General features: G+C 41.0%; 1 protein-coding gene across 2 annotated transcripts; it reads right to left on the bottom strand.

Moving 5' to 3' along the window:
* Positions 1-2,092: 2,092 nt before the first annotated feature.
* arel1 (apoptosis resistant E3 ubiquitin protein ligase 1) lies at positions 2,093-24,594 on the bottom strand. Of its 2 annotated transcripts, none has more exons than XM_084044408.1 (22): positions 24,557-24,594; positions 23,255-23,513; positions 22,745-22,913; positions 20,089-20,309; positions 17,892-17,963; positions 17,394-17,620; positions 16,581-16,818; positions 15,906-16,075; positions 14,213-14,393; positions 13,514-13,758; positions 12,903-12,980; positions 11,736-11,877; positions 11,512-11,633; positions 10,760-10,835; positions 10,548-10,657; positions 10,105-10,284; positions 9,653-9,778; positions 9,078-9,207; positions 8,749-8,807; positions 8,562-8,651; positions 7,540-7,715; positions 2,093-5,335 (listed from the first exon to the last, which is right to left on the bottom strand). In XM_084044408.1, exons 2-22 carry the CDS (start codon positions 23,400-23,402, stop codon positions 5,233-5,235), a joined length of 3,063 nt encoding a protein of 1,020 aa, XP_083900534.1. In that variant the 5' UTR covers positions 23,403-23,513; positions 24,557-24,594; the 3' UTR covers positions 2,093-5,232. The 2 variants fall into 2 exon arrangements, with proteins under 2 accessions (XP_083900534.1, XP_083900535.1); XM_084044409.1 differs by having other exon boundaries at positions 24,492-24,568.
* Positions 24,595-24,860: the final 266 nt, after the last annotated feature.

Below are 24,860 nucleotides of genomic sequence, written 5' to 3' on the forward strand. Positions count from 1 at the left end.
TGTTATACATGAGGCCTTCCCATTTCAGCACCTGGGAAGTACCCTGGCTGAGTGGCTGTCCAGTCCTGTCTGTCCCAGTTCGGAAGCAGAAAGGATAATTGAGACCAGGCTGCAGTCAGACAGACAGACATTCCTTTGCCATCCCTTTGATGGCGGGATGTCACCTCGGATAATAATCGTAGACAGAGCAAGCTCTTGTTCTTCAGCAATCCTGTCAGGTCCTCAGCGTGTCTGTGGAACATTCTGGTCTGCAGAGGAAGATGTGGTCAATGGCCAAGATTTTTTGTGCTATTAAAACCATAGTGCAGCACTGAAAGAGCTGGATTCAGGCCTATGTACCTTGACATGTTATGCAATGTCTAGAGATGTTTATCTCCATGGATCTGGAGCACACTTTGAATTGATCAGACTTCTCTTGGTAGGGAACTCAGTTTTGATATGGTAATTGTATTCTCTGTACCTTTGACTTCACATTTGGTGAGATTGGGAATAATTAAATGAAATTTGTTCAAATGCAATTTTCCTTTACCCCAATCTCAAAGATTGAGCTACTGTAGGCTGTGGTTTGATATTGATTTGCCTAACATTACATTCAGCTTCAGAACAAAATACTTAAAGCTATGTTGAGCTTTGGTAGAACCTTGGGTCTGGTCATGATAGCCTATAAGCACAAGTCCAAATCTTTAATCTCTTGCTACTGTGCTCTGTGAACAAGCCTGTAGTAGCGATTCCATCTGCTCTATTGCACAGTGAAGCAGGTCCCAAATCACACAAATATTAAATGTAGACCCCGCCAAGTTAAATATTTAGATTGCTAACTAACTACCATGCAAATGGGTGGGTGTGGGTGGGTCGTTTTGCAGTTCCGCTTCCGCCCCAGTTCATCTACATTTAACTGTAAGCAAATTTTGACACAATCATATGTTCACACAATATCTACCATAAATGTGAAAAAGTCACATGTAAAAGTGTAAAACAATTTTGTTTAAAGGATGCATCAGCTTAAAGTGAGGAAACATGCTGTTATTTAAGACAGGGGTTGCCAAAGTTGGGGTGGGGTCGGGAAATTATTTGGGTTAAAAAAAAAAAAAAAATCAAAAAGAAATTCATTGTTTTTTTTTTTAAACAGAATGTATTTCAATCTAAAATGATAAAAAATGGAACATTTTACCCTTCTCATTAGGTACTGTAAATGTGATTGATTGAATCCTATATTAACACGATTATTAACAGTACAAATAGTAGACCTACAGTCAAAAGTCATACTAAAATACATTACAAATGCTCACCGAACGTGCAAGTTTATATGCATAAATTACCTCCAGTTAGATGGGGTCGCGAGTCAATGGCCATATTATTTTGGGGTCGCGGGCTGAAAAGTTTGGGAACCCATGATTTAAGACATAATAATGTATTTTGGACATACTAGAGACGAATGGTGAAAGTATAGGCTACCTGCTGAGAAACACAACCACTCCCCTTCTCTTGATTATCTGCCCCTAAAGCCAAAGCAACTCTCCTCCTTGCCATAGCCAATTGTTAAAAAACTTTACATTTATGGATTGTGTAACTAGGACTTCAATTATTGGCTGATCTGTGAATGGTATGTGTAAACACGTCCTTACACCAATATCAATATTTGTGATGCTAGCTTTTGTAAAGGGTAAATCAATAGTAAATTATAATAGTCAATTAATAAGTCATCATTTCACTTTCCTCCAATTAAGCTCCTTGGTCACATTAAACAACAGAAAAAGATAATCATGCATTAGGCCTATATATGCTCATCTCTATACTGAACAACCAAAGGTTCTACTAAGTTCAACATAGTTTGTGCCCAACTCACACCAAAAGACAAATCTAAATCTCAAGGCACACCTGTATGATATCCAGGCAAAATAGCCTCTATAACACGTTATAACTCTTTCACTCTGTGAAAGTTTTATTAACTAATGCCAAATTATTTTATACATTATATGGTAAATTAAAAAATGGTTCTTTATAATATGCAATAAGAATGTGTGGTTGTGACAAAGTCCAGAGGCATACCTGGATTTGAGAACCACTGCTATAAATGACACAAAAATGTATATGAATTTGAACTCAGTCCATTACTTTTTTATTCCCATAAACAACAAAAGTATCTGCAATGCAGAGAATTCCATTCTTCAGCAATGGCAACAGACAGCTTGCCATTTTACAAATTAAAAAAACACCCGACCTTTAAAGTCATATGCAGCTATTTAACAATATTTACACTGGTAAAAAATAATTGCAAATCAAACCCAGACAGCTCTAATTCAGAAACCATCTCTGCATGAACCACTGTGAGCAGTAGGCCGCTCATGAAAAGTGAAACACTACCATAACAGACACTTAAAACATGAGACGGAGGCCACGGAGCTATCTCATATACGACCAAATCTATCCAAGTCCAACTAATGCATGTCAGCAGCTATGTTCTGTTCCCATTAATACATGTATTTGCCATTGATATTTGTGCTTGAAAGACACTTTCCACAAAACATTGTTCCAAGACCCCACCCAATAAGACTTTACACATTCTCTTCATATATCCAGTCAACATTGCACAACCCTAATACCATTACGCTCCATAAACCATATTACAAATCCATTTTGGACTCTGAAAGAGGTGACCTGACATAAATGCCGGCGACAGAAATAAGCTCACCCGATCTTAACCACTTTCAACCTGGCATCCCTATTTTGGGCATATCATTGTAGGCAAATAATTTCACCTATAACATGCCCAAAATAGCGTTAGTTGTTAAGAGATCTATGCATCTGAATGGTGAGCTCCAAGAACTTAATCTTACCTGCAGTGCCAAGACACCAAATTTATATTACTTAACTAGTAACATATTTTGTGTCCTGTTCAACATGGCCACAGTAAAGTTCCTGGGATGAATCTCTTTGTGGCTGCGGCTCCTTTTTACTGCCAGCTATGAGAATGTTGTGAGTAAAAAGGACTTGCATTCAGAGTAATCTGTGAGGACTGTCAAAATATTAAGCACAGCCTTGCATAACAATGTTTGATTTATGGTTATAGAGGAGGCTTTTCCTAAAATGCTCTATGCACATTGTGACTGGCAGAACAAAACAGTACATGTGGATGAATGAGTTTTGAAGTCTACACTGGTATTTCGGAATGGCTACATAACTGTACAGAAATGACATTGTGCTGGGTCAGAATACTGTCATTGCTAACAAAGATGGTCTTTAAAAATAAATACTTTAACATGAATACAAAGACAAAACTTGATATTCTCCACTGACATCCTGTTTCAGCATAAAGCATTATATCAAGATGGGAAATGACTACGGTGTGCAGAAAGGGCAGAATGACACTTATGTTACATAATGCAAAAATGACAGGTAAAGCCATGAACATCTGTGAATGAAAACACTCGTCTCAAACCGTGTACTATTATGCTATAAGTTGACTACGCCATTCACTCCAGAAACAATCGGAGGCAAAGGGCGTGAATAAGGCAGGTTATAAAAACAGAACATAAATGTCTACCACTCTGGACAACACAACACCAGCAGTATGGGTCAACATAAACTTCTTTAAAGACACAATAAGTTAAAACTCACATAAACAATAGGAAATCACTTGGCTCCTTTTAAAACCCACCCGTCAATCAAAAACAAAGAGGAAAAAAAAAGTTTGTAGTTTTTAGAAATTAGAATATAAACTCACAGTCCGTCAAGAGTGTAACAGTGAAGAAATCCAAAATTCCCTTCTCTTTAAATATCAAATCAAAAAACTTAATGAAAATGTATATATATATATATACACAATTATGTACAAGTACTGAAATAAAAGAAAGATATTATATTTACATACATCAGTCCCTGATCGATTAAGGCCAAAGTGCTATATGTGTGCAGCTTGTCCACTTTAGATGTAGGCTGCTTTTGCACTTGAATATTCCTCAGCTTGCAAAATGCAAAAAAGAAAAGAAAAAAGAAAAGAAAAAAGCTGTTATACACAAACACTCAAGGCCCCTGCACTCACTGGCATAGCAGAAACCCCTGTGTTGCAGGGGGTGCACTATGATAGGCTGCTACATGGTGATAGTCAATGCCCCCGTTCACAGATCGTTTTTTTCCCTTCTTTTTTAAATAGTGATTGATAATGTTGCATTATCAGTATCTCGGTTCATGTAGGGTTGAAGCAGCTGCTTGATGATGTCTACGTGTTCGATGGAGATGCTAGTAATGGCACTGGTGTGCAGAGACTCTCCTCGCTCTAGCGAGATGGACAGGCAGGGTTGAGAGCCAAAGGACGTAGAAGAAACGAAACAGGCCAATAGACAGGACTGCTATCGAGACCTAAAGCCGGATGTATACTTAGTTGCGTGTGTTATCGCGCAACGAATGGCAGATCTACAAGTATATCGATACCTTAACACCAGAAAAGTGAGCAGCGAGCAGATCCAGATCTCGACAGATCCAGCTACTAGTTATTTTTTGGTTTCTCGTTGTTGCAGGTAGTGGCTGTGGTAGATTGATATAAGACAGATTATGATATAATGGGTGCCGTCTAGTACATATGATGTGGAGACAACTGTTCTTCCTAAGCAAATAGCTTACAACAGTAAGCTATTGTACGAACAGGCTGTGTGTGGAAGTTGTGGGAATCACTCATCTGTGTGTGGGTGTGTCATGGCAGAGAGGTTGATGGTAGTGGTGTGTATTGTGCGCATATAGGGGGAGGTGGAGGGGCCTGCCGAATTGCGCTATGCCAGTGCTTGCACTACTGCCCTTTTGTATTCTAACATAAAACTAAGCCGTTCTAGCATCTAGAATAAAACTAGCCTTCTATTAAGCAATTTCTCGCTCTATTTTTTATTTTATTTTTTTAATATATAAAAGCAAAGTGTAGTATATACATAGTAGTAGAGCTCCTCTGAGCCTGTCCAAAACCTAATGTATGTGGCATCGTGCGACGGGAAAGGCCGACCTACAAGTTCACAATGCGTTGCATCTGCGATATGTTGTAAGCGGCCATTTCCGGCGTGCAACGATGTGTGGGCTTAAGCTTCTTCTTCAAAAGCCCTTCTGGGACTTTCTGTAATGCCCACTCACCCTGAAAGCGGATTTAGGGTTGTCTCTCAGGTGCCCAGTGTCCAGACCAGATGCAGATGCCAGGGCACCAGACCAGACCAGTGTGACGGTATGAGTGGAACCACAGTGTTTCAGAACTCAGAGCATGCCAAAGCCCTCACTGCCCTCACTGATGGCCAGCTTCAGCATCTTGTGCAGTTCTTCATAGGAGTCGTAGGTGGGGAGGCACAGCTGGTTAAAACTACAAAGAAATAGGAAGATAACAGACAATCACTCAGTGGACATTTAATTTACGATTATCCATTGTGACTTACAAAGTGCAACCTTATTCAATAAACGATGGTAAATGGTCACATTATGTGCAAAGAAAAAACAATTACCGTATGTGAACTAGGATACAGGTAAACATCAAACCAAGCATCTGTCTAAATAACATTCTTAGCATTTGTGGTAAAGCAAACCATATATGTCTATCTAAATTATATAACATGACATAAGTCACCAACATATAGTATAACTAGCATCTATAAAAAAAATAGGTGACAAAAAGTGAGGAAAAGAGGAGTGCTATGGGGCGAAGTGCGTCTGAAGAGATGAGTTTTCAGACAAAGTCTATAATGCTTGCAGCGTTGGCCAGGGTGTCGTAGGGAAGGGACAGAGAGACGTCCTGTGTTAGCTGATCTTAAGGTCTGTACACAGGGGGTGAGGGGGTGTTTCTTTCGTAGTATTAATTACCCAAAAACATATATTTTTTGTAACTGTTGTGATGACTACATCCATACAGAATGCCAATATTACGCAGTGATAAAGCGATGCAATATTTATTTGGAAGGAGGTTAATTTCTCACCGCAAATAAAAGGCATCATCCTTTATGAATGAGACATCAACTACAGTATATGAATAGTTTTGATGCAAAATACTTTCGTATTGTTTATTCGTAACGATCCATGTGTAAAGACCTCCTTGTGTGGGAAGGAGTGGATCATGTGCTGAAGGTAAGGGAATGCCATGCCCATTTAAGCCTAATACTTATACTTTGCCATATGACATATGCCCACCTAACAGTGTAAGTTAGCCATTAGGCTGCATCACATTTGCTTTTCATTCAAACCCTCACCCTAAGATCAAATGAACACTCAATAATGGTTTGAGTATTCATCATTAAGAGCGACAATTTGTGTGACAGAGTAGGGGGTGTGGCAATACACTGAATCGACACAGCCTAGACGTTCCTGTGAGAGTACTACATTAGTGACACACCACTTCCTGCCAGTCCAAGATATAAACAGAAAAAGCCAAATTGGAGGTAGTCAACAGCATAGTTAGTTGAAAAATAGTTCAAATGCACTCCCGTTTGTATGGCTTCTTCACCGTTTAGCTACATTGCAAATGCAAATATGAAATACGGGTGATATTTGGGTCTGAAGAGAAGAAATTTGATGAAAGCAGCCTACATGTAACATGGATTTGCAGGCCGATATCTGTGTTTTTACCTAGCTTGTTTTTGTTTTATGGCATTTCGCGACCCTGTGTACAATCTGGCCTGGGACTACAGTTCAAAATGCTGGCACATTTATAGACATTTTTATTTTGCTTCGCTTGCACAGCCCTTGTCAAATAAACCAAAATAAATAAATATACAAATAAACTCGCTCCCAGGGTGCGCTGAAGTAAACTTTACCCTCATAATTTATGGCTTGGACTCTGACACTCTGTGACGTGAGACAAACGTCATGGGGTTTGATGGGTATTTCCAGGAGGGCCAAGGGGCTTAGGTGAGGGGACTGAAACGGTCTGAATGGGCTCCAGCCTTGGACCTGTGTCACACAAACCCAATAGATGAACTATAGCACCAGAGCACCCTGAGTGTTGGTTTAACTGTTGAGTGAGTAAAAAATTACCGACATAAACAGAGCTTATTATATAATGCTGACATACTGTAGGTCCACTCTTATAACTTGAATTAACCCATTAAAACCAGGAAAGAATCATGTGTCATTTTAGATTTGAGCTAAAAAGCATTATTTTATACTTTGGCTACTCAATAATAGGAGATATACAAGATCATAGCGCGTCACTTCGTGCCGCGCAACAAGCTTGTAGCTTGTTTTTTTAATCATGAAAATTTAAGCAAATCTTTGAATATATACTCTTTCAAAATTTTAACTCAAATCTTTGCTTCTGGGGGGCTCTGGAACTAAATATTTTGAGATGGGGGTCCACGGCCAAATACATATAATTTTGGGTGTCCTTGACGTGAAGACGTTTGAGCACCACGGATATATAGCAAAATAGGTTTTTCAGAAAACTGATTTAGAAGACATTTGTAGAATCGGCCTCAGGTCTTAATGTGATTTGTGCTGTGTAGCGAATAGAAAATGTGTCATACTGCACAAACTATGTGAGATAACCTCACGTCACCCTGCTTATGTGTCCCAGCTCACCAGGTGTGTGCGGTGGGCAAGGTGCTGTGCGTGGGGGCAGCGATGATTTGGAAGGAGGGGCAGAGGGTGTTGAAGCCCCCCGGGGGGAGCTGGGAAGAGCCTGTGGTGAACTGCAGCAAACGAGCCAGCTCCTCCTGTGTGAAGCTGGACACCACGGCCCAGAACCACTTCATCACCTGGGACAACAAGCCAAAACAATACACTTTAGTACTCACACACCCATACGAGCAGGGATGCACGATTTAACTGGTCATCATATCAGCATCGGCGATATCGGCCTTAAATATGCAATACTGGTATTGAAACTGATATCAAAATACCTATGGTAATATTTATGTTTGAATGCGAAGCTGAAAAATACTTTTGTGATTCAATTAGTGTTTTCTGGAGAAACGAGTTGGACAGATGTTAATTAAAAATACTACATTATAGTTGTTTGAACTATGTGCATTGGTAGACCTAATAAATGAGGTAACAAGAATGCACAGTTTTTAGAAGTCTGCATCTGCACATAATCACAGTTAATGTATAACAGGTGTAAGTTAAATCCTACTTGTATTCAAATATCCGTATCAGTCAGACCATGCAATTAATCAATATTGTGAATCCCTTGTGCATTAAACAATATTTTGTAATTATTGCCAGTTGCCACCATGGTCAAATAATCGGTTCAGGAAAATAAAAGAAGACATATCACATGTTGTTTTCATGATCTTGTTTCTGAATGTGTAAACTATATAATTGTATTGAGGTATTAAAGAGTACAGTTGACAGTGTACTGTCTTCTTTGCCCATACTTCCCAGGCGGAAACTTACTCTGTGCTGTTGAGCTACCACCATGAAATTATATAGTGTGCACCTTGAAAAAACAAATAATCTAAAAACGTCTTCTTGTATTTTCCTAAACTGTTTATTTGACAAAGTTTTGCCTACAGTGCTTAGAATGTGACTTATCTGGCCCCTTAATGTTAAATATATTCCTTGATTTTAACCAGGAAATGAAAAGAGGGAATTTATTTTACCTTCTCTCTGAAGTGCCAAGATCCTCCTACAATTACAGCATGAGCTTTGAAGTCCTGTACATTGATGTCTCCAGTGCCACACATCAACAGCTAGAGACAGAGACAGTGCAGTGACTTTTGATATCCTCACCATATAGTGTTTGAGAGTAAAATGACATTCACTGCAAACATCAGACATCAAACCTACCTCCAACTCATTTTCATCAAATATGGCTAGAAGGTTTTCCGGCACCAGTTCATTCAAGCCTGCAATTGACCAGGAGGTTAGAATAGTTATCTGGCCATTCCAAGACATCTTAACCACCTTCAACCCGGTGTCCCTATTTTGGACATGTAATTATAGGCACTAAAAGTGCGATAATAGCATCTCTATAAGTTTGTGATGCATTGTGGGCTTGTAGATAGGCTATTTTCGCTGTGTAACACCATCATGCGACAAAGAATAAAATAGGGCTTAAGTGGTTACATCAAAGCACAGGGTTAAGTTTCATAGCAGATGTACTTGTGGTACCTTACCTTTAAGGAAGTGTTCCACCTCATCTCTCACCTGGCTAGCCAGTCTGTACTGGGCCAGCAGGTTCAGATAATGCATCTTGTTTTCGTTGGTGACGGGGATCTGGGCTCCTCCTGATATCAACTCCACAACCTACGGTTAAATATGGCTTTGGTTACGACTGACATAAAATCTTGCACATGGAAATGGAAAGCTACATACCATATCATACCAGAGCACAAGGCATCAGCATTAAGTTATTGAAAATACTTTTAGATACAAAATGAAACAGTTTTGCAAATCAGCCAATACATTTCAGAGTTGAAATAAAAGCAGAGCATGGGGACTGAACTACGTGGATTTGGATAGGACTGTAGCCTAAAAATGAAACTCTGCACTTCCTTAAACTCAAACCTGAAATCTCTTTAACATAGATGTGTGGTCTACTTAACATAGATGTAGGGTACATAGATGTGTGGTCTCTTTAACATAGATGTGTGGCCTGCCAGATAAGCAATATAATTACACTGATTTGTTTGGTTTGTTGGGTCTATTATCTTTGCTCTTGGGAGGGGTCATTTGTGGGGGATTCCGTCACCTTCTCCAGCTGTCCTGACTTGCTGTACTTCTCCTCAGCAAACACCAGGTCCATTTCACTCACGTCATTGTTTAGGATGAAGCAGACTTTAGTTTTGTAAAACTCCTGGTCGTCCGTCTCAAAGTACTGCGCATGGAAAATGAAATGAAAACATGGGAAAATGACGTTTTCCAAATAAACACGACATTCCATCTTCTCAGCGGAACAATAAAAAGATGATTTAGGCGGCTTTAGAGCTCAGCTTTGAAATATTAGTGCTTGGATACACAGCAAACATCTTGGCGAGGTCTCCCATGAAATAAACAATGCCAAGAAACAAATCAGGTTTCTTGGCATTGTGGAGAATGCTATACTGATGATACACACCAGCTGACACCACAAGGTAAACAGTGGAAGAAAGACCCTCATTCCAACCGAGGTCCCATCCATGGAGAATGCACTGGATTCTGTACCTTGTAGTTCATCCTGAGGCCAATGATCTGGGCCAAAAATGAACGGGTAAAGCGTGCCCGGACCAACTGCTTGTAGGACCCACCCAGGGCAGACTCGTAGAGACACTTCCCCACGACACGGCCAGCAAACTCGTACATTTTCAGACGCTGGTGGGGTGGCCGGTCAGCGTTTGGGTGAACCTGGAGAAATGCGAGGTGACATTATCTAGCTCATCAACCACTTTCAACTTGGAACTCGTATTTTGGGCATGCCATTAAAAGCCGAAATTTGTCAAAACATTTCCAATATAGCGAAAAAATTGCGACAAACTCAACGCACCACATCGTGACGTGTTGTGAGCTTGTTGCTATTCATCGTTCAACGAAGTATATAGGGCTTAAGTGGTTAAACCATTAATAAAAAAGTAATTTAAATGACGTAGTGGTTAAGAGGATTAACTTACCAGACCCTGGTTGTTGTCACTGAAGCGTGTGAACAGCTGGTTGGAGGTGTCAAACAGGGTTTTACAGATGAGTTCGAACCACTCCCTACGAGGACCACCCCAGTCAAGAGCTATGGAGGAATGTCAGAGGATTGAGCATTTGGGTGTAGTTCTTCAGTTAATACCGTATAATCCACAAATGGGAACTTGGCTGTGCTGTGATGTTTACTAACCTTCCTCATCCTGAAACACCACCTCAAAATTCTTACTCCAGCAGGACACCGAGAAGTTCCTGGTAGCCTTCAAGGACTGATCCGAGAATTTAATTCAATAAGAAAAAGGAAATGGTGAAGGTTTAAAAAGCACAAGAAAAGTAAGGGACAAGTGATGACATTAGGGGGTATATAATCAATTTGTACTTTAGCAGAAGGAAGAGCTTCATTGTAATGCTGAATTCACACCGGCAGCAGCATTCCGTGTTCTGAGAAAGCGAGGTTCAATGCACTGTCTATGGCGAGGAGCAACTGCTGCTTTCACCGCCGCAGCAGGAGGCAGAGCCAGCAAAAAGCAGAGCAGCAAAGTTGAGAAAAGTTCAACTTTTTCACTACTGCAATGCAGCGAAACAGAACGGCAGTCAATCAGAAGTGTGCTGTGGTCTGAAATAGGCGTGGACTAGTCGTACACACTTAACAGACTACTGTATGGAAATTAATACAGATTGAGCAACTGCATGGGCTTTTTCTTACTTAAAATACATACCTAGATTGTTTACAAACAAATTGCCAGAGACGGGCATCGAGTGTCTGTGAGAGTAAGCTCTCCTGCCACCGGGCACGGAGAGCTTACACGCAGCTCGGAGGGTGTCACTCATACCTCAGACACACCCATTTAGCAGAATTCTGCACTGTGGAAGTTCGCTTGCCGCTGCTGGTGTGAATTCAGTTTAACCAAGCAGTGCTGTTCAAAATGGGAAGAACCGACTTACCGAATCCAGAATGGAATGGCGTGAGATCTTCAGGCAGGTCTTGGTGCGAGGTCTCTTCGAATGGATATGCCTGAGTTCACGCTGGAAAAAGTTCACCTTGTCCTGGAAGGTTTCAGAGCCACCTACGGACGACGTCATCAAAAAAACACTGTTACATTCTCTGTTACAGTGAAGCAACCTTTACAGTGAGGGAGGGTCACTGAATTCATTCGAGTGAAACAAACCTATGTTCTTGTGCAGGAAACGGATGAAGGTAGCAGCCATGATGTTCCTGTCTTTGCAGCTGAGCTCCACTGGAGGCTGAATGCCATCATCCACCACAAGGGTCAGATACTTATGAACGGGGTCAGGACCATGGTAAGTGAACTGAGAGGAGAGCAGGCGATGAATTATCGAGCAATGACTATTTAAATAGTTTCTGTCTTCTGTAGTGCTCTGCTGCGGGGATTCTCTCATCCAACTAATCCATTCGCTGCTTTATTTTGCTCATGGACGCCTCTAGTCTGATTAGCGAGGATTTTGTTTCTCTAAAAGAATCACTATTCTCCCGTCGAGGCTTCCTTAGCTCTGTTAGTATTTCAGACTCTGCATCACCCCCAGCCATGGCATGCGACATATCAGCTACTTTGGGCCCAATCCTGTCTCTTCAGTCTTTTCTCAATTTCTGAGATCACCCCATTCTTTTACAAACTTTCTCATTTGTTAGATTTGCTTAGGTTTCGGGCTATTTTGGATTACGGGTCTGGCGGAGCTAGTTGCTCAAGCATCTGCCTTGGCCATGACGTGGCCGGAAGTCCTATTTAAATCTTTTAGGAAGTTATTGCTGTAGTTGTGGTTAGTAGCGAGACAGGAAACTGAGTGCAGAGAAGGGGAATGGCACGTTGCGATTACGTGGCCGATGTACTATACTTTCGTTTCCCCCCCCCCCCCCCATTATAACCAGAACCACCCCTGAAAAGCGGGAGGGGGGGTGTACGTCATAAAATAATCTCATGGAAAAAAGCAAAAAGAGCAGATCTCCAAACTCAGAAGGCATCACAAGCTTGTACTTTGTCTATTTTCAAAACTTTTTGCACATAAAATTAGGGATTAAGTGGTTCAAAATTGTGGTGTTGTGTTGCTATAGCGCTTAGCTCCAGTGTCGTCCTGTCAGCAACGCTAGCTCCTCCCTTGGGCTCCCAGAACTAACAGGTTAGTACTACCTCCTGAGTAGGGCCCAAATTAGGTTCTGAGAACTTTATGTGAAACTGAGCCGTAGCAGATGGAAACAAATACAGAACCTGCGAAATACATTACAGGGTATGGCACAGTTCACTTAGTTCTTGTAGTCAAAAAGAGCCACTAGTGATCCAGTAATATGCAGGGCTTTAATGCAGAGCTGCTCTACTCACCTTGGTCCCTGGACACACTCGAAAGGTGAAAAGGCGCCATGGAATAATTTTCAGGTAGAACTCCTTCACGGATAGTTGCTGTGTGACAGATATGGATTAGTCAGTATGATATGCTTTAAATTGAACTGAATTCAATGTACAGTAGTTATGTTTTCCGTGCAAACAGATCTTTGACTTTCCTCAAAAAGTTTTAAAGAGGGCCCTCGGGTGGCACAGGGGTAAAATACCTGTCCACCACCGCGGAGTCTAGGGGTTCGAATCCACCGCGGTGCATCCGGCTTGGCCGAGCGTTTATATGAGCACAATTGACCATGTTCTGGGGAGGGAAGCCGTGCGGGGAGGGCGATCTTTGTCGCTGCACCAGCGACTCCTATGGGCTGGGGGACTCCTATGGGCTGGGGCGGCGCCTGTCAGCAGGGGGTGTTGAACGGAGGAGTAGGATGGAGGCGCTACATCCTTACTGGCAGGTGAGCCAGTAGGGTACAATTGCAGTGGTAAGACAAATGTAATTGGCATACCGACTAAATTGGGAAACAAGGGGCAAAACATTATTGACTACTCTAAATTTAGAAAAGAAAAAAGAAACGTAAAAAGATACATCTTGCACCTACCTTTGGTGATATGTAGCAATAGACCTTTTTTGGTTTCTTGACCTTCTCGGGCTGTCCCTCCACAGGGGAGTCATGCTCTTCCTCCTCGTCCCCCATGGAGGGCCTCCTCTGGGGGGCCAGCAAGGCGGAGGCTGGTGGCTGCCAGGAGGAGCTGCTGTAGTTCCCACTGCTGTAGAGGTATGCTTCAAAGTAGATGCTGATGCCTGGAGTGGACACGTTCTTCTCCACAGTGTTCTTCTCATTCTCTGTCAACAGTATTATACAGTATTAAGTGGACATAATTAAGTAGTCTGGGTCAAAGTCTATATTAATGTATTTTCTATTTAACTCGACTCAGACCCGTTTAGGCATTTTCAATAGGAGGATATATATTGCAATTTATTTAAAGATTATGATGTGTTTGGTTACTGAATTACAACACTACAAGGATTGCAATTATCTGTCCAGTCCAGTTCCAGTAAACAGCAGCATCCCATAATCAAACAGAGATAACATTATTCACATCTTAACTTCAAGCATTGGCTATGAAGCCAGGACGCTCTGTTGTTTTGTGTTGCAAAAAACACAACACAGTGACAACATTGACAGACTTTGAACCATATTGATCATTACCGATAAAGACATAGATACAGAGGTTGAAGATAGTGAACAATAGTCGAGCAGGCCTTTAACCAAACTCAATAATGGCCTGCAGCTCACCGCTGAGAACGATGATGTCAAACTCTCCATTGCTCAGTGGCTGGTCCTCGTAGGAGATGCGGGCCCTGAAACACCCCCTCTTCCTCAGGGTTAGTCTCAGCATAACCTGACACTGCTGTTTGTTGGAGGAAACAGACTTGCTGTAGTACTCCTCCACGCTGTCATCATCCACTGTGCCCAGCTGGAAGAAACAAGTTTCATTGAGAACACCATGGAAAACATTTCATTGACTGATTTGGGAGTGGGTGCGTAGTTTGGAACCAACACAAAAACGAACACTGATTTCCACTAAATTATAGTTCATCTATACTTCATTGATCCCCCACAGCTAAATTCATCCTCAGCATCTGACCATTCCTAACTATGCGGAGCAGTGAGGAACCACTGGGCAGTGCTTGGGGACCAGCTCCAGCAGGAGTAACCTAATAACCTACTTGTTTTATAACCTCATTACCTAGTTATATTTTAACCTTATTACCAATTATAACCGTATTAGCTTGTTTTGTTTTTCTATTTCTATTTATTTTTAAATCGTTAGCAGAATCTGGTGGAGTCTGCCAATGCCACACCAACTTTCCACTGCACATACATGTACTGTATGAGCATGCGGCAAATCTTGAGATAATGTGCCTCACACACATGTTGTTTTGGTGTGGGAGGAATTCTTAAGTATTGTAAGAAGTCAGCATTCATTCATGCAACTATGAAACAGAAAATTGGCTTCTTGTACAGAAATAGAGCCAGTTTGTCCTACAGTAGTATTAGTAGAAAAACTTTTAAAACTCTAGATTCAGTCTACCACTCAGGCCACAGATTTATTACAGGCAAATAGTTATGCTAATCACCACTGCCTCCTGTTGGTTTGCCTTCTCTTGAAGAGAGGCAAAAATATATACTGGTTCATCTTATTGGGAAGCTACCACCAAATATTTCAGTGATGCTGAATTGGAATGTTGGACCTTATCTGACTCCAGGCCCGGCGCCACAGGGGGGCCTGAGGGGCATGGCCCCCTCAGTTTCAAATTGAGCCCCCTCAGTTTATTTTGGAGAAAAAAAAAAATGAAAATGTATTTTTTTATAATTAATTTTTTGATAAGAAAATCGGTAAAATCAGGCAAAAATAAGAATTAAATAACATAAGCCTAACCTAACCATAACCCTAACCCCGAAATAAAGTAACAAAAAAACGGCCAAAAACTTCCACAATCCGCGCAATTAACCGCGACATGCACGGACGCGCAATGGGCCGGCAACACCAAGCACTAGAACGTATATGAAAAAAACATTCTACTTCAAGTGGATGGCAGAGTCCACACCACGACTATAACAGTGACAGTCTCTTTCTATGCCATCCTCAGACAAGCCATCCATCTGCGTCTCCAGTCATCTCGATTATCCATTCATCTGGCCAGCTCGTTTGTGCTTTCCGCACCAGCATCTTTCTTTGGCACATCCACCAAGTAGGTGTGAAACGTCCTCTTGATCGAAGTGTTCATGATCAATAACCAATGCGTGCAAACATGTAAGTGCTTTGGTTGATTTCATTTGTTTTATACATTTGTATGTTATCTATTGTGACGCTAATTTGTGTTTTGTGTGAATTTTAGTCTACTATTTTCAAGTTTAAATAAAGGTTTGAATTGAAGTACGGTGGTCAAGTAAGTATGGGAAGACAAAGCCCAAGGTTTCTTACAGAGTGTACATGGACGCTGTAGTTGGCCTCGTCTACCAGAGACATGGAGTTACTGGTGGGGTTTCCATACTCGTCCCTGGGCTCAATCTGCAAGGTGTGCTGCTGGCCATTGGTCAGGACCAGTGTGGAGAAGTGATACGCTATCTTTGTTTTGGATGGAACCACTGTACCTGAGTTGGGTAAAGTCAAATACATTACATCAAATCAGTTTGTATCTACTATCATGAGCTTTTAATGTGGCTGGAAACGTATTTGAAAATCACGAATGAAGACAGAATAGTGATAGAAGCATTTCAAGAAGCTCAAGCTTAACCACTTTCAACATGTCTTTCCTATTTTGGGTATGTCATTATGGATCGGCTATTTTCTCTATTCGTTGCTCAATGAAGGACATACTGTAGAGCTTAAGTGGTTAACTGGTCAAATTCTTGATAAAAATGTATCAAATAAAATTAAAAATGGGAAATTAAATAACTTTCCCCAAACAAGTATTGGGCAAGTCTAGCAAACAATGTAATTCACAAGTAACCAAGAATAGCACATGTATACTAATCAGCAAGGGGAACACCCAAATAATAAAATAACTATTAACAATATGAGTACAATTATTAGAGACTGCCCATATTGAGAGATAATGGGCATGGATAGAAAAATACATTCAATATGCAAATATACCTGGCTGAAATATCTTGTAGTAGGGGCTGTATGCCACGTTGAGTCCACCCAGTTTGACCGCTACCTCATAGCGTCCAGCCTTGCGTACGGTGAAGGCCACTTTGACTATGTTGGACTCCGGGTCTTGGAGAACCTCCTGGGTGACAGGGATATCCAAAGCTAGCTCGATATGGGTAATGTTGACCCTCAGTCCCACGGGCCTATGTGCTGGGAAGGGCTGGCCATTCTTATAGAACAGCTGGAAGGACAGAGGCAGAAATATGGATGTAAAATTATAATACAGTACACTGTAACATAAACATTATTTAGACTGAGTCTTCTAATCCCACGACAGTGTTCTCCCGTAACAATGTTAGGGTTAGAGTTATGATAGGGAAGTGATCCTGCTGGTAAGGACAATGTAAATACCACAAAAAACAGTGTGTACACCGAGTACATAATACAAAACAGGCACAATAATGAGCCAAGAAAGATCTCCCAGGGGTCTATAAGAGGCACGCTCCTTTTTCCCCACTACACTAAATCTAGTCGCTGAAAACAGACGATCTACAAGCCCAGAGTGCATTGTGACACGTTGTGTGATCTTGTAGATCAGCTATTTTTGCCAAATATTCACCCCAGAATAGGGACGCTAGGGTTCATGTGGTTAATAGTTTGAAAGATGGCTCTGCATAACTCTTTCCCCCAATTATTCAATCGTCATATTCTAACATCTCTACATATAATATTAGCCAACTGTCCTTGTCATAAAAGTCCTTTGTCACATGCTGTGATTTAGACTAATTAGTGAAAGAGATCGGAAAAGGCTGTCACCTGTACTCTGAAGCTCATAGTCTGGCCCACTTCCTGTGGGTCCTTCCAATCCCATGACACCTTGCATGAACGTGGGTCGAGGTAGTTACCCCGGACATAGTCGTAGATGCTGCGGTCGCCGCGTCTCCCTGGGTCCTCATTCTGAAGGAAGCTGACCACCCGCGCTGCAAGCTCACAGAGGAACTTGATGGTAAAGACAAATGCTATGATGGAAACAGTAATTCCACCTGCCAAAGAGAGAGAGAACCAGAGTGTCCTTATTTTAGCACTCACTGCATCCATTTACATACATAAATTCATTGATGAGGGATAGTGAGATAATGTTGAATCAAAGAAAACACATTACTAATTTCTTGAAGTTTACTGAATTGGACATATTTGTGCCAAAGTTCAAATCTGTAAAACCAATTGTGCCGTGAGGTAAGATGCCTGCAGGAAGAGTGATTATAATTCTAAGCAGACTTATTCCTGTATCCAAACAGTAATCCACAAACTTACCAATCACGTAAAACATCAGGTCCCTTATCAGGAAGCACAGCGCCACAGTACAGCCAAATATTATAGCTCCCGCTGAAAGACAAATGCAAATGAGTTATGTGAATAATACAGCAGGATTTAGTTCAAACCTTTTCATCACACTTCCTTGTCTGAGGCTGAAGTTCTGTTTGTTCTGTCTGTGTGTTTACATTCTTGTTCTTACGACATAACTATGATGCAAAACAAGGAAATAAACTCTCTGCTATCTTGCCAAAGGGAACTGTGACAAGGTGTGGCCCATGATAATTCACCAGCTACTTGTAAATGTTGGTAGACTGTCTTTCCAACTTGGGTTTGTAAGTGACGTGGTATCGGAAAAGGGATCTTGTCCATGAGTAACACCTGAGACCACAGGAAATACATACTGTAGTTGAATTAATTGATGTGAACAAAACTAAAACTAAGCTTAAGAATAAATGCTATTCCATGCTCAATACATTTTATTGACGTTTTCAGCCTGGGCTCTCTGTCAGGTCAAACTCCTGTCAATAAAATGTATTAGAGCATGTGAGTGTGTGGACTCTATTCTTCTTCTTCCTGATCCTATCTTCAGCTAGCACCCCAGCAAGTGATGTGCTGATGCTGAGTGATTCTATCAGCTTTTTAAAAGAATGTGGCAATGCAAGAACTTCATGCGAAAAAAACAAAGAACATGCACATCCCATAACCCGCTAGACTGGGTGCTGGAACAAAACTTGAAACAGTAGAAAATTTTAATCTGCACACCAGTATCATGCTCCCAATGTTGTGGAATTTATTTGGTAACGTTTCAAGCTGTGAGGCTCTTCCTCAGACCTTAATGATCATTAATACTGGATTGTGGATTTAATATTTCTACTAATGCAAGAACTTAAGTCACTTTTATACAGAGATTCGCAACAACGAAGAGCCACCATTAATGCAGCTTTGCTTTTTACACAGAACCAAAAAAAAGCTGTGTGTGCCTTTACATAACATACCAGCATGAAATGTATTACAACAGTGTGTTTAAAATGATGGCTGATGATGTCAGTAGAATCTATACATTTACAACTATAGCCTGGCCTATTCATTATTTCACAAAATACCAATGTAAATGGACTGATAATGTAGCAGACATGTAAGCTCTCGTATTGAAGCAGTGAATCCTATTCACAGAGTGACATAGGCTGTTTTTCAAATAAGGAGAGCATGCAAGACAGCTGTATACCACACTCAGTTTTACAAAATAAAATAATAATAATAACTTCATTTGTCAATTTCACTGTCTCTCCCCCTTTATTTCATTCATTCAGTCACTCTCTTTTATTTCTCTCCCTCTCTCACATGGACACACAAACATCTTGAGATGATAGCTGTCGGTAGACTTTAGGCTATAGCCTACATTTACGGCATTAGCCTATGTATGTATATACTTCACAAAATACAAATCGGAAATAATTGTATTTTTATTAATTTTGGGTAACTGATTTCAATCTGTTTGTGCCACTGACTGTACGGCCAGGACTGACTCGCGTCTCCCCCATTTTCTCATGAAATATAAGCTTTGTATTCTCCCATCGAAAATACTGTCCGTCTTTAATTAATGACAGTAGGTAAGATTGTGAAAATATATGTACTAAAGCTGTGTTTGTGTGATCAGAAATATATAAATATATTGTAGGAGAAATCCAATAGAAGCAGGGAGCGGTTCAATGCAGAAAGGTGCCGTGGACCTTAGACATTACATCCCTGATCCCTGTCCCGCCCTGCCGACTGTCACTTCTACACAAATGTCGATTCAGCTCTGTGACTCTCTCCGCTGCTGGCTCAAAGGCGGCACAACAATGACCCCCCCCATTCTGTGTCTATACCTTTTATGCAGAACAGTGAGGCAGAATGATGCCGCCACATGGCCTGCCTTGAACAGGCTATGTAAAAGTGGCTATTTTGTGAGCAGGCAACATCAAAATTATACAAGGAAGGGAAGAAGCAATCTTCGACTTATCCATTACAACCCTGGGGTGGTTTGGAGGATAATGCTAATTTTTCAGCAGCAACATTTGTGGGAAACATAATAATTATTTGGGATACATATTCATTCAATTTAATTGACTATGCAAATTGCTTGATTATATGCATATTATGCAGCCCTGCCAAATATCTACTAATCAAGTTGGGAAAATTATCACAGACTCACCAATCGTCCACTTCTCATTCAGACGCCTCTCAGCAAGGCTGTGCACCAGCTGGATTTCGTAGTCCTGGTCGCGGCTCCCCCTGGAGGCCTGGAGGACCTTAACGCCAGTGGACAACTTGATGTAATCTTCGTAGTAATAGCCCCACGCTGCCAGTGACAGCTGCAGCTGACTGTCAAATTGGGCTAGATCATCCAAATTCACGCAACCCAGGGTCTTCAGTCTGCATTGGATATCCCGAGGAGAAAAGGTATAGAACAAGTCATTATCTGAATGGCATTGAAATAGACTTATCTAACATACAGTCCAATAACTGACTGTGAGACAAATGCTCCACATGAGCAAGGCAGCTTGCTTTAACTGGGCGGTGGTCTACTGCATACAATGGACTGTCCCATAGGCATGCATGCATGGCTGCACAAACATTAACACACACAATGCAAACATTAGTTCTTCACTGACTGTGAACACCAGTAACCTTGACGTTATCAGCTTAACACAGAGGTTATGTCAACAGCAAGCAGAAGAATGAGATTGTGTGACCCGTTGCACTAAACTCTATTAAAATGACATAAGATTAAGCCTGTGTGCCGCTTGACAGTGGTGTTAAGTGAGCAGGTCTATGTAAGTTACTGGCATGATGAATACAATGTCAAGGTTTAATGGTTGTGACTAATATAAACACAACCATAACCTACTATACTATAAAGCTAAAGCTGCACATTTAAGGACAAACATTTAAGGACAACACAGGTGTAGAATAAAGACAAAGGCGCTTGTGGATTTCTGAATCTGTGATGGATATGAGAAAATGATTATGTTAATTTGTTTGCCGGGGGGGGGGGGGGCAACCTCAATATAGAAAGGTGGTCTTTTAACTACTTTTCGCATTACAAAGGTGACTTTAACATTTTTTTCACCAGGAAAAGAGGGGCTGTAGAAAGTTGGGCCATTAAATATGACATTTGAAAAAAGGATCTGTTCCAACTAAAGCGCTACCTGAAAAGTTGCTTGGCTGTTTAGATGTTAATAGTTCTATTCATGCAGATTCTTGAGGTAGTATATGTGATATTCTTTGTTAAAATAAGTGTTAAATAGCTCTATATTCCGATAGTAATGCTATAGATTGTTCAGTAACAGGGATCTCCCCATCTCTGGTAAACAGAGAAAACATTTTCAGAACCAATTTGATCCAATCAGGAGATAAAACTCATACAGGAAACAAGATGAAAACTGACATAGGACGTGATAAACAAGAAACAAAGATTATCAGAAGAAATTGGAACTGGAATACTAGGAGATCGACGCTGATTGGTCCCACATACAAATACATTTACTAAAGAATCGGAGAGACAGGGAGACCCCAGTTACTGGACAAACACCGCACTCTATAGCAATGATTACTATCAGAATATAAAGCTTTAATATGTTAACAAAAGACTTGTTTTAACCAAAGACCTCAACATGTATGAAAAATAAGCTTTCACATGAATATTTACTAAGATTATCAAAGTTGCTGCTTTCCGCCTAAAAATACACATAAATCATATAGTTAGATAATATAATTGTGTGATTTAAAAAATATATATTTTAAATAAAACACATGTGGGGTAGTCAGGAAAATGGTGACACTGTCCTTCCAGGATATTTGAGAATTTACTTAAAACATACCACTCGTGGTTTTAACACCGGTTACTTATAGCAGCAGCAGCAATAAACAGAACTCTGACCTTTAGAAACATCCCATTTCCTTTTCTTAAAATTACTGAATAGGCAATATCTCTATAAAGGGCTGACTAGTAATGATAGCCTGCCCTCCCTAGAGGGCATCCCCCACATCTGCAATGTTGCAGGGTGTCCACTGTGTATTACAGTCTGAAAGGAATAGTCTTTACTGCAGTGACCCTCTGAAACACTGCAGCCTAGAGCTCAATGTCAGCAAGCTCATTCAGCTATACATGGGGATGCTGCCCTCTAGTGGACATTGTAAGCACATAAAACATATTCTTGATGAGGCCATAACCAAACCAAATTATGGCAGGATAGCATTATGGTAGTTCCTTGTTAAGCAGCAGGTTTTACATCATTGTTGAAAAGTCATAATAACAAAAATCATACTGCCAAAATGTTTCAGTATAGTATGATGTTTGTGATTATGTTGTTTTTTTGTTGGCACCTTGGTCCATGAGAAACGACATTTCGTTCGGCCGTATACCTGTATGTGGATGAATGACAATAAACTTGAACCTTGATTTTGTTAAAAGAAATAATAATTAAAACTGATAAAATGTTTTTACTGAGAGGAGGAAAATGCACATGGCTAAATTATCAGTCTACAGTTTTCAATCATAAGGGTGCGGTCCCACCGAACTTTAATTCTGCGGGCGGATTCTGCCAATGTTTTTCAATGGGAACAGAGCTTTTTTTGCGGAAATCCTCGAATAGCAACAAACCGCTCCGTTCCCATTGAATCCGCCCGCTTAGGTAGAATTAAAGTTTGGTGTGACTGCACCCTAATACAGTATTATACTGTCATAAAGACAAAGCTGTTGAACAAAATGTTTAACTATTTTATCCCTGGAATCCCAATTTTGGGCATGTCATTATAAGTGAAAATAAAATAGAGAAAACACAAAATGTGTCAAGTGGTTTACTTACGTATGGTAGTAGTGGTCCAAGCTCTGGGAACAGAGCCACTCCTGGAAAGCAAAGTCTCGCAGCAGCTGGATGTGGGCCTCTGCGATTACCCTCCAGCGTCGCTGTTCCTGCACCACCTCTTCTAAGCGACTCAGAACATTCAGGCTCAGCTCCTCCAATGTCTGTACATCTGGAGGACACACACACACACACACACACACACACACACACACACACACACACACACACACACACACACACACACACACACACACACACACACACACACACACACACACACACACACACACACACACACACACACACACACACACACACACACAGAGACACAAATGCATCTACATCAGGGCTGCCCTGAAAACATACATTATCACACATCCATAGCACATACTTTTAATATTTAGGTGTAGATATTGAATTGCTTCCAGGCAACAGCGCAGGCAGAGTATATTGGTGTTAAAGGACGGGACAAACACCAGTACCACAAATGGAGAGGTCTATTCAACTGACCTTCAAATAAATGTCTGTATTCAGAGAGGCTTTGTCCCTGGAGCCATTCCTCAATTTGACTTTCTTTGCCTTTCTTCCAACGCACCTCCCAGAATAAGATCCACAAGACTGAGCAGAATAGGAAGGTCAACAAAAAACGGCGGTCCATCAGACCATCTTCTCAGCCTTCAATCAGACCCCTCCGTGCTCACATGAAATGTTGCCGTTCAGAACGGCTTGGTGAGACTCCCAACGACCCCACCATAGAAGACAGTATTGTCTAGAAGGGAAACAAATGTACAAAGTAAAAGGAGACCAATTTAAATGTTTTAGTCATAGATTTACTCAGGAAATCTATAAACATGTGCCAAAGTGAGTGAGAAAGATCAGCAATTAGTCCAGGAATCTAAAATTAACTGTGCTCTGCCAAGAAAGCATTAATATTTAAATGTTACTCAGGCAGAAGTGTTGGGTGAGAGAGGAGAATAACATTACCTGCAGCAATCCATAGCAATGAAATATGCATGAATGAACTGCCAAAAAACGTCACAACAGGCCAGACTATGAAAGACAGACACGTATTGTGTGTTTGTACCTAGCCTTGGATCAAGACTATCGTAGATGTATTGTTATTGATTTTGACATGTGCACATCTAAAGTAAAAGTCAGACTCGATTAAATACATCTATGATAGTCTTGATCAATAGTGTGTACCTATGGTGTCTACCCCAAGCTTTCTACCAAAAAGAATAATAATGCCAGGTGATGGTGTTGACAGATAACCATCAAAAGTAGCCACATGTACACACGCGCGCACACACACACACACACACACACACACACACACACACGCACACACGCACACACACACACACACACACACACACACACACACACACACACACACTGTGTAGCCGTTTTATTTAAATAATAGCAATTAAAACGATGTTAGCCGAGGTTCGCTAGATTAGCTGCGACCTGGTTTTAGTATAAACAATAAAACGGAGCCACTGGTGTGAAGTGAACTATGAAGCTACAAGCTATCGGTAGCATCATCACAGTCTCTGTTATAATCATAACACACTGCAATGGTCGGTACACTGTAGCCAGTGTTAGCATTGTGCTAACAACTAGCCATCTACATGGCTGTCAACAGTCAATGTCAGCATAATATAACACAGGGGGCTTACACCGCGCCACAGTGGCATGTTAACTGTGCATGACTTGAATATTCTTATTTTTCTTTTTTACTAAACACCGCAGAACGTCGTCCTGTGCCGAGTGATTATTTCCATCAATGTTGTGAGAATTCTTGCATCTTACCTTCGTACAAAAAGCTCTGGCTGGCTTCTTTACACCGGAAGTGAAGAGACGCAGAAAACGTGTCGCCCGGTGATGACGAGCCATCTCTCTATCAAGGTTGCCATGTCGGCTTATTATAAGCGACTTTAGGCTTGTTTTTCTGTGAAGTTTATTGGTTTAGTTGCGGGTTGCGTTTTTTTTGTGGCTTGTTTCTAAAGGGTAGTTGCTTATTTTGGCTTGTTTCTAAAGTGTAGTTGCTTATTTGGGCTTGTTTCTATAATGTGTAGTTGCTTATTTGGGCTTGTTTCCAAAATGTTGTTTAAAC

The sequence above is a fragment of the Gymnoscopelus microlampas genome (genome assembly GCF_963454915.1).
Source record: "Gymnoscopelus microlampas genome assembly, chromosome: 20".
Taxonomy (NCBI): domain Eukaryota; kingdom Metazoa; phylum Chordata; class Actinopteri; order Myctophiformes; family Myctophidae; genus Gymnoscopelus; species Gymnoscopelus microlampas.